Source organism: Rattus norvegicus, chromosome 10, assembly GCF_021556685.1.
Source record: "Rattus norvegicus strain SHRSP/BbbUtx chromosome 10, alternate assembly SHRSP_T2T, whole genome shotgun sequence".
In the NCBI taxonomy this organism is placed as follows: domain Eukaryota; kingdom Metazoa; phylum Chordata; class Mammalia; order Rodentia; family Muridae; genus Rattus; species Rattus norvegicus.
In genome coordinates, this window is record NC_141543.1 from 47,912,869 (window position 1) to 47,922,597 (window position 9,729).

General features: G+C 50.6%; 1 protein-coding gene across 4 annotated transcripts; it reads right to left on the reverse strand.

Moving 5' to 3' along the window:
• Positions 1-8,583, reverse strand: Hand1 (heart and neural crest derivatives expressed 1). 4 transcript variants are annotated; one of them, XM_087574004.1, is made up of 7 exons: positions 8,336-8,583; positions 5,929-6,003; positions 5,064-5,215; positions 4,349-4,424; positions 3,995-4,251; positions 2,505-3,213; positions 1-1,009 (listed from the first exon to the last, which is right to left on the reverse strand). In XM_087574004.1, the coding sequence occupies exons 6-7, from the start codon at positions 3,045-3,047 to the stop codon at positions 902-904; spliced, it is 651 nt and encodes a 216-aa protein (XP_087430130.1). In that variant the 5' UTR covers positions 3,048-3,213; positions 3,995-4,251; positions 4,349-4,424; positions 5,064-5,215; positions 5,929-6,003; positions 8,336-8,583; the 3' UTR covers positions 1-901. The 4 variants fall into 4 exon arrangements, with proteins under 4 accessions (XP_087430130.1, XP_087430131.1, XP_087430132.1 ...); XM_087574005.1 differs by having other exon boundaries at positions 4,971-5,215; positions 8,336-8,552; XM_087574006.1 differs by lacking the exon at positions 4,349-4,424 and having other exon boundaries at positions 8,336-8,540.
• Between the last annotated feature and the right edge of the window lie 1,146 nt (positions 8,584-9,729).

Here is a 9,729-nt window from a genome sequence, read left to right on the forward strand (position 1 = left end):
TTCGAGATTCTCTGAAAACTTTTTTATTAAGTCAAGAGCATAGATACTGCTTTGGCAAAGGGTGGGGCTGCGAGTGGTCACACTGATTTGAGGTAGAAAGAGGGTGGGGGGCAGGGAGATGTATACCTGAGAGCAACAGGCACGATAGGTAGTTTAAATACGTTACAAATTCGGCAACGAATGGGAACGCTTTTATTTAGAAAGGAAAGGAAAGAAACGAAGGAGAAAGGGAGGAAAAGAGGGGTAAGAGGAGAGGAAAGGGGAAAGGAAGAGGAGAGGGGAGGGAAGGGAAGGAAAAGGAAGGGAAAAGAAGGGAAACATTTCCCTCGGAAAGCAGAGGTGCTGCGGAAGGAAACAACGCCTTCCCTCTAGGTAGGAAGTGTAGCGACAAGAAGGAAAACCACCACTGTTCAGGAGATACCAACCCAGGCAGTGTCAGTCTTCCTGGTTGGAAACTAGCAATTATTCGTATTGCATTTTAACTCGAGAAGAAGGCGTCCACGTACTGACGCAGAGCCAAGAGGGGGACAAGAGAGCGAGCCAGAGAGCGCAGCGGCTATGGCCTTTGGGATTGAGTTCCACTCAGATGGGTTGGAAGGGTGTGTCTTTGGGGGCTTGGGCTTCTGCAGTCCCTTCTTGAGTCGAGCCTCCAAGAGCCGCCGTCGGCGGGAAGTGAACATATATATAAATTTCTCTTTCTCTTATGTATTAACAAATTCAAATGACATTGCACGTGCGATTCTAGTGGGTAGTTGCAACCGCCGACCCGCCGGCGCTCGCAGAGACTGGGCAAGACGCGCGCGGGTACCCGGAGACTTGCCGTGGCCGCTGCGTCCTGCCCTCTCCTCTCCGGATAGCCAGGTGGGCCAGCCTTGGCCGGGTCCTCGGTGCCGGCCTCTTCTCACTGATTTAGCTCCAGCGCCCAGACTTGCTGAGGCCAGCCAGTGCGTCCTTTAATCCTCTTCTCGCTTGGCCCCAGGGCAGGAGGAAGGCCTTCGTGCTGCTGAGGCTGCCAACAGACACAAACAAACAAACAAAGGCGAGAAAGTCAGGTTTAAGTTATTCAGTTCGGTCTCCTCGGCTTGGAGGGGAGTTGAGGAGCAGTAACTAGGCTTCGTCCTTAACTAAGTGACAGATGTCTGTTTGTTGAAGCCTACAATCAGGATTATAAATCTGTCTTTATGCTCTTAGGTCCTGGGATCTGGGATGGTCTGACCAGCTTGAGGAGGTTTGCTACCGAGAATTCGCCAAATCTGGGGAAACTGAACCTAGCTTTGCTATCTTGGGCAGAGGAAGCCCACACCACAGAGGCCTGGTGTGGGAAGGGTGGGAATAGTAATCCACTCTATAACTCGTTCCAGATTCTCAGCCTGGTGTAGGATCTTGGCTTGATGGACGTTAGGTACTGGCTAGTACCAGTGCTGGGAATCTCCCTCACTACCTAGGGAGGAAAGAATTGGCCTGGCCTCCACAGTCCTGCCCAGCTCTCGTAGCAGGAACCCAGTGAGGTGTTACTTCACAAGTAGTGCCCTACAAGGATCAGGATTGGCCCTATAACTGCTTCCAGCAAGGTGCTCCTCCCTCCCGCCCGCTCCCCAGCCCAGGCCTCAGGCGACTGAGGCTGGAAGTCTGTCTTTCCGGTGGCTCCAGGTAAGTTAGCCCTACTTTGCCACAGGCCCGGAGGCTCAGATAATAGACACCAAGGTCCCCCAGTCCATACAGTTGTGCCTAGGCCTAAGTCTACCAAACAGACAGAACTCTGGGGGCCAGAAATCCCACCACCCTAAAGAGGAAGATCAAAGTGGAGAAGACCCAGAAAGGCTGACTAGGCAAGCTCAAAGGCCAAAGCCCTTCCTGTTTGTCGCATATACAAAGCCTTGAGACTGTCTATCCCACCACCCAGGTCCCAGACTAGACCCAGACTAGGAGCAGACTAGAACCATAGTTGAGCTGATTTTCCACCCCACTTTTCCCTCCAGTGGGCTTCTGTTTCTCCAATTAGTGCTTAAATTGAGGTAGATAATCCTTTCCAATAAACCCCATGGAAACCGGGTAATTCAGATATTCATAATTAAGCAAATTAGAGTATGAAGCTCGTATTCATTTTTTGTTTTGTTTTGTTTTTACTTTTAAAAAAATGTTTTGGGAGAACTTCATACGTTAGTTAGCATTTACGTCATTTCCTACTTTCATTCTCAACCTGGCTTCCAGGAGGGCCCAGGAAAGAAGACTCAGAACACCTTCAAATTTAAAACAAACTGTAATACGGAAACCCAAGGTTTTCAGTTCATTTTGTAAGGCCCTAGGATCACTTTTAAAAAGCAAGATTCTGTGTTCACTCAGTAATGACTGTGCACACAATGGCAGACCGCGTCAATCTCAGAACCCTCCCTAGCCTTTCAGAATCACACCCAGAACAACACCGTTCTGCCTTGTTTGCAGGCCTACTCTTACTTACCCCAGCCCGCAACCCTTGACTGGAACTTATAAGCCCCTGGACTCACCGACTCCCTTTTCCGCTTGCTTTCGCGACCGCCATCCGTCTTTTTTAGTTCAGCCTTGAAGGCCTCGGGGTCACCTGCTTGTGCATCCTTGGCCAGCACGTCCATCAAGTAGGCGATGTAGCTGGTGGCCAGGCGCAGAGTCTTGATCTTGGAGAGCTTGGTGTCCGCAGGCACATTGGGGATGCACTCACGCAGCTCCGCGAACGCACTGTTAATGCTCTCTGTGCGCCTCCGCTCCTTTTTGGGTCCTGAACCTTTTCGCCTGGGCAGGCGGCCTCCAAGAGCCTCCAGCCGACCTGGGCTCTGACTCGGCCTGGCATCGGGACCATAGGCAGCCGCTGCTACTGCGGTGGTAGGTGGTGGCCCGCCGGCAGGGAAATCTGGGGCAGCATCAGCCGGGCTCAGCAGCCAGCTCTGGAAGTAAGGCCGCTCCTGGTGGCAACGCGAGGCCGGACCAAAGAGGAAGGGTTCGTGCAGCATGGGGTGCGGCGGGTGTGAGTGGTGATGGTGGTGATGGTGTGCGTAGCTGCCCACGAGGTTCATGTTGGAGAGCCTCCTGGCCTGTGCTGCCAGCCCAATTAGCACCGCCCCATGCGCCCCACAGAAGGGGGTCACCGTGGGCTCCAATGCAGCGAATTGGCTGGGTTTTGGAGGAGTCCTGAGCAAGGCTGGAGATGACACGAAGGACCTGCGGACTTCTTGAAGGTTTCTGTAGGCAGCGAGAGAGAAGGGTTCGGATTTCCAAAGAGCGGGTTTAACCCTTCTGCGGACTTGCCACCAGGATCCTGCTTATATAAGGCCTTGCTTTGATGTCAACCTCTAGCTGGAGCCAATGGCAGGAGGAGGGAAGGGGGTGGCAGTCCCAAGTTTTATACTCAGCAAGCGCCACACAATTCTAAGCTGACCACAGGGACTGAAAACCGGCCCCGCCTATGTCCCTCCCCTCTCCCAGTTCCCCTCCTGGGAGGGCGGGGGCTACGAACTTGAGGCCAGGCCTGCTCACGCCCTGCACTGAACCTACACCCTTTCTTCTTGGATCCAAGGAAAGGATTCTAGAATCATCCCTTGGAAACAGACAGCTTCATCAACACACACACACACACACACACACACACACACACACACACTTGATTTCACAGATAGATTTCACAGATAGGGAAACTGAGGACCAAAGCAAAACTATTGTTTTCAGGTCTGAAATTCAGAAATTCAGAATAGGATATCTAGCCTTCCCGAATCCGAATTTTAAGAACCCTGCTCATCGTGGGAGCCTGAAGGCCATCGGGCGCAGCAGGGAAGTAGACTAGGCCCTAACACCTCCAGCCCCGCCTTTAGGTTCTCGGCTTCAGGCTGGACCTGGAGCTACTGCCCAGCAAGGTGGTTCCCAGAGATCCAGTTCTCGCCCAGCTGCCGACTCCCAGAAGAGCCTTCAGAGGCCGAGGTGGAAGTGGGCGGGAATGGGAGAGCGCTTCCAGCTCTTGGGCACTGACCGGTTTGTTCCGGGCTTGGGGGTTGGGGGTGGAGACCGTGGCTGATCTCTGCTCCTCTAGCCTCTCAGGCGCCTGATTCGGTGTAAACGCCGGCAGGCCGAGCTGGTGGCGAGGCAGCCTGGCGGCGCCTTGGCCCCGAGGCACCTCTGTGGCAGGACTCCCCAGTGTCTTCGGAAGATTCGCACGTAGGGCTAGGAGCCGGCGACTGCTGGGCTACTACTCCATCTGGCTCACCACCTGCATGAAAATCTTTGATCCTGTAAAGATACTTCCACTGAAGCTCACACTGGAAGAAACCGGCCCACCCCCACCCCTGATATCCACGGAGAAACCACCTCGGCGCTTCACACGCACCCCGCTGAGGCAGGGTCTATCTGTAGAGCCTTGTGCTGTTCCCCTTCAGCCTAGAGCACTTCTCCAAGGCGGAATTCTATAAAAAAGATGGCTTTCCAAAAGTTAGGAACTTGGGCGACCAGGATATAGGCTTTAAGCCTGAGACTCTGGGTCTTCTCCGTCTTTCCATTAAGGTCCCTAGGACCCCCTCCAACCTCACCAGCCTTTCTGGTCTCTCCTCCTTTTCTATGTGGGCTTTGGGAAATATGCCTTTCTGTCAAATGTCAGTTAAGGGGGAAATGCGATGATGTCAAATTCTTTTTAATTCGCTTTTGATCCAGCCACTCGGAAGTTGCTTACTGAGGCCCATCTTGTGAATAAGACGATTAACAGGCAGGGACAGTGGGAGAAAGGCCACCGTACGCAGACGGGATGTGAGGTCCAATAGCAAGTGGGTAAGTGAAAACGAATGTAGAGCTGGTCGTGGGCTCAACAGATGACAGCCCTCGTGTATAAAGTCCTAGGAATGTACGCGAATTGAAATTTCTGCGTGTCTGTGCAAACGTGGACTTCTGTGGGAATACGCTCACTTTGTGGCGTGGATAGAAGCTAAGTCGCTGAGGTCTGAGGGCCAAGGTCCCACCTGTGGGGAGTGGCTGTGCAGGAGGTTGTGAACAGCAGTGGAAAGAGGTACTGGGAACCTCACTTTCCTGCCCCAGGCGAACTGGAAACCCACCGCTTTGGCCGGCGCCTGGCGCCCGCCCGCAGCGCTGGGGTTGGGCTCAGCTAGGGACCTGAAGAAGGCTCCCCGGGAAGGCGCCGGTTCCGCAGCTGCTCCGCGGGTCCTTGTGCCCTGCGGGCTGGGAGTCACTCTCAGGATGAGGGAACCTGGATGGAAAAGAATAACGCCTCGAGAAGGGGCTGGATTCTCAGCTCAGCCTAGTTCTGATCCAGCAATCTTCATCCTGGCCTCAGTGGCAGGTCCACACACACAGGCTTGTCCCTCTGCTGGCACACACAAACATCCATGTGGTGTTCTTACAGATGGTGTCCACCTTAGCAGTAATAGTGACATGGCATGCACGCACTAATGCAAGATCCACACATTCCTAGGATTTTTTTCCTACAGGATGTCTGTCATGCCCCGGAGTGGGTTACACATAGGAGCTTCCAATTTGGGTACTCAGGGGATAACAAGGCCAGTTTTACCAAAGGCACATACCTCTAAACACAGGATGTAGGGGTGCACACACGTTCTCACAGCATTTTTAATTACATTGAATTATTTGTAAGGAGCACGTGGGTGCTGTAATGTACTTGGGGAGTTCTCTCCTTGCAGTACCTAAATCCTTGGGATTAAACTGAAGTGGCTAGCCTTGGGGACAAGCACTTTTACCCGCTGGGCCATCTTGCCAGACCACAAGCATTTATTTTATTTTAACTAATTAATTAATAACAGAGTCTCACCTAACCTAGACTGCTTCACTGAGTTCTGGGTTTTCAGGCAGGAGGTCACCACCACACCCAGTTTCCCTTTCTATCTTTTTACAAATTCTTCAGAGTTATATCCATAACCCAAACTCCCAAAACCCCCAACTTACCAGTGGTACAAGTAGCGTGAGCTAACTTAGAAGGCTGAAGCAGGAAGGTAGACTTGGTCCAGGAGTTCCGTTAATCTTTAGTGGATGAAAGTCAGGAGAAAAGATCTAAAGCTGATTGGTTTTAATTCTGGATTTTTATTTATTTATTTATTTATTTATTTATTTATTTATTGGTTTTGGTGGTGGATAAGTGCATAAAGTAGATTTGATATCGGAAGTGTAAAATTTAATGTGAAACGTTATGGTTTCTATTCCAAATGCTTGTTCTAACTGTATAAACGTTCGTCGAGTTAAGCAGATTCTGGGTCTGGTTATTTCGGATGTGAAATTTTTTTTCTATTTATTTGTACATTTTTAAAAAAATGTTTATTTTTATTCATATGAGTACACTGTCACTGTCTTCAGACACACGTCAGAAGAGTGAATCAAATCCCATTACAGATGGTTGTGAGCCACCATGTGGTTGCTGGGGATTGAACTCAGGACCCCTGGAAGAGCAGTCGGTGCTCTTAGCCTCTGAGCCATCTCTCCAGCCCTATTTGTACATTTTTTAATAATAACATTTATTTAAAAAAATTAAACAGCAGACTGGGCAGCACTGAAAGCCAGTCTCAAAACCAACAATAGTATCAGCCTTCCCAAACATACACACACACACACACACATACACACACACACACACACAGAGAGAGAGAGAGAGAGAGAGAGAGAGAAGTAAAAAAAAAAAAAAAAAAAAAAACCACTAGACAACAAACATGCATACAGACCCTCAATAGCTCATGAGTAGGCATTCTCATACATCTGCAGGCTCCATAGCTCCACAAAGTCTACATACCCAATTTGCCTGCTGCATGGTTTCAAACATGATGCATATTTGGTTTTCCATGTATTTACAGCCTTAGGAGATAGTCACATTGACAAAATAAAATTGTACAACAGTGCTCATATTATCAGGCCACCCACAAGGACAAAGGACACTCACATAGGGGCCACACCAGCATCCGTATAAAAAGGCGCAGCTTTCTACCCAGCAATGGGGGACCACTCTCTTGACATTACACAGGTCACTTAGGCCTGCATGTCTGGCCTAGATATTGCACTAGAGAATGGATTAAGTGCAAGGGAAGAGGCACCCCCCCACCCCCCACAATCCCAGAGGCCCCTGAAGGCTCCCAAGTCACCTGCTTCCCAATGAGTGTTTAAAAAGCAGGGAGCCTCCCCCTACCCCCAACAGTGCCTCAGGATCTGACTCAAGGGGGTTTGTGTAAGACCTGGTGGGACTTGGAGTGGGACACTCAAAATTATGAATATCAAGGAGAGGACAAGGTTTCTAGACTCCAGGCCCATTCTTCCAAAGTGCATTGAATGACACTTGGGGCTCAGATGAGCCCAAGACAGGGTGGGGAAGGGACGAGGTCTACTAGTGGGTTGCTCTTTTTCCTGACTCAGACTATGCGATAATGTGGGGGCTTGCACGAGTTTGAGCAGAAGATGAGGCTTCCAGTTGTTTGTTTATGGAGTTGTTTGGTTGTTTGGTCTTTGAGTCTCCTGATAACCCAGGCTTTAGCTCAGGTGGAATTTAAACTCCTGATCCTGCTGCCTCTGTCTCCCAGGTACTGTGACTTTTAACCCTGTCAAATGCTGGCCTCCTCTATAAGGTTACTGTTTCATCTCCAAGCCTCAGTTTCCCCATTTGCAGAGAAGGGGATGAGGTTAGCCAACTGAGTTTATAATTTCTGTCTCTTCAGGATTGGTTGCATAGACCTGCCAGGGTCAAAAGAGGAGATGTGGTCTACTCTCCAGCCTTCTTCTGCAGATCAAGCTTTGGGAGCCATACACACTGGGGAGTCTCCTGTCAGCCCCACAAAGCTGTCGGCTTCCCAGGTCTGCCCCCAGTGATACTCTGGCAAGTAGTCTTTCAAAGTTCACAGACAGGAGAATACAATCCTCTGAGGTTAAATCAATGGTGTCCCAGAAGCAGGCAATAGTCAAACGGCGGAGCCCACCTGAGTTGGAACTGTCAGCTCTGCTCTCTCTCTTTCTCTGAATCTGGGCAACTGGCAGTTTCCTCCGCCTGCCACTGAGATCCAGTGGAAGCTTGAGTAAGGTTTGCCAGGGATGGAGTGGTGGTTGAAATGCCACGGCACCACATAAAATAAGAATAAACTCAACTCACAACATTCGTGAGTGTTGGTCTGATGCTGGGGAACTGGAGGAAAAGCTGCACCCCTCCCCCCAACCCCGCCCCCACTACACAGCAAAATCTGCCAGGCCACCGGATTCTACTGACACTGGCCTCTGCTGGTGGGGTTCGGTCCTCTCCTTGTCCTACTGGTCTTATAGAACCCAGCTGCCATCCCACAGGATAAAGATGGAGTCCAGGGGAACCCGAATCCCAGTCCCATACCTTCGCCTGGTTTTATCTGCCAACCAGTGTGGGGGATGGGGTCGGCTACCTCCTAGGCCTTAACTTCCCGGATGGTTCTGCGATGCCCTGGAGAGAGGCTGGTCCCCTTTCTGCTCACCCCACTGCGGCCTGCAAGCTCCAAAGAGCGCGCACCCAGGCGCCCACAGCAAACCCCGCGCAAACCCCGCGATCCGCCGAGTCCAGTGACCTTGACGCCACGGGCAATCCCCGCACCGGACCCCTTATCTAAATAGGGCAGTAAATCAAGGACCTGTCAGGGTTCGGGTAATTACAGGAACTCCATAAAAAGGACCGGGCCGGCCGCCTGTTTATATTAGCGCGGTGTAAAATATTCTCGCTGTCTTAGGGAATCGCGTCGCGCAGGAACGCGCTATAAATCAGCCCTCGGGCCATTTGCTGCGGCAGCCTGAGCGCGCAAATCCCTTAAACATTTCTTGGTCGCATCAAAAGAGGGTCTTGGGTTTTCCAATCTGGCCTGACTTGCTCCCCTGAGCAGAAAGAGATAGCCAGGGAGGGGCTGGTGTCTCCAGGACGCTGTTAGAAAGTGAAGCCTTCTCACTTTGGTGTGAGGGACTTGCAGAGATACAGGAGGGATCCCCCACTTCTAGCTTTCCAAGGAAAATGAGACCAGAGAGGGGAAGGAATTTCCCTATGGGCACACAGACTAATAAATAGAGCTTAGACCTTGTGAGCCTGGAGAGGATACCTCTCTCCTTGTGACCCCTTTTCTTGAGATGAGCAGTGGTCTGGTCGGGGAAAAGTCTAAGCCAGAAGTGACTTTTATCTAACATTAAATTCATAGTTTCACGAGAGTATTCTTGTCTTCTCTTCTGACTCTTCTGACTACTTGTAGAAGGGTGTGGCCACACATAGGTCCTCCAGGGCTGGGTGAAAACACACACACACACACACACACACACACACACACACACGAGAGAGAGAGAGAGAGAGAGAGAGAGAGAGAGAGAGAGAGAGAGAGAGAGAATAAACCTTATCCATTCTTACATTTTTAACAACCTCAAAAAAAATTCAAAATCTATTTAAGGTAAACCCGCCACTCCTGCCTTTTTCTAATGAGTAACATAAATCAAGCTTACAGAAAACGAATATTAAATTTTCCGTGTCCTCCCTCCAGGCTGAGACCGGAGGATTTTGAGAGAATTAAACATGATGTGTTTTCTCCACCCCCTCCCTTTTCTGCGCCCCCCCACCCCATTCTCTTTCTCTTCCGAAGTCTGTAAATGACAACGTGTTTACACAAGTTTTTATGTTGTCTGAGCTTCGTCCCGGCTCCGTTCCCTCCTGTGTGTATTTTCCGCACTGAGAGACGTCTGCTTCGGGAAGCCAGGAAGCCTTCAACCTAAACAGAACCC

Coding starts and splice junctions, on each gene's coding strand:
- Hand1 (XM_087574004.1), bottom strand. CDS start 3,047: ATGAACCTCGTGGGCAGCTACGCACACCATCACCACCATCACCACTCA. Junction 1,010..2,504: donor GCAAGCGGAAAAGGGAGTCG/GTGAGTCCAGGG, acceptor GTCTGTTGGCAG/CCTCAGCAGCACGAAGGCCT.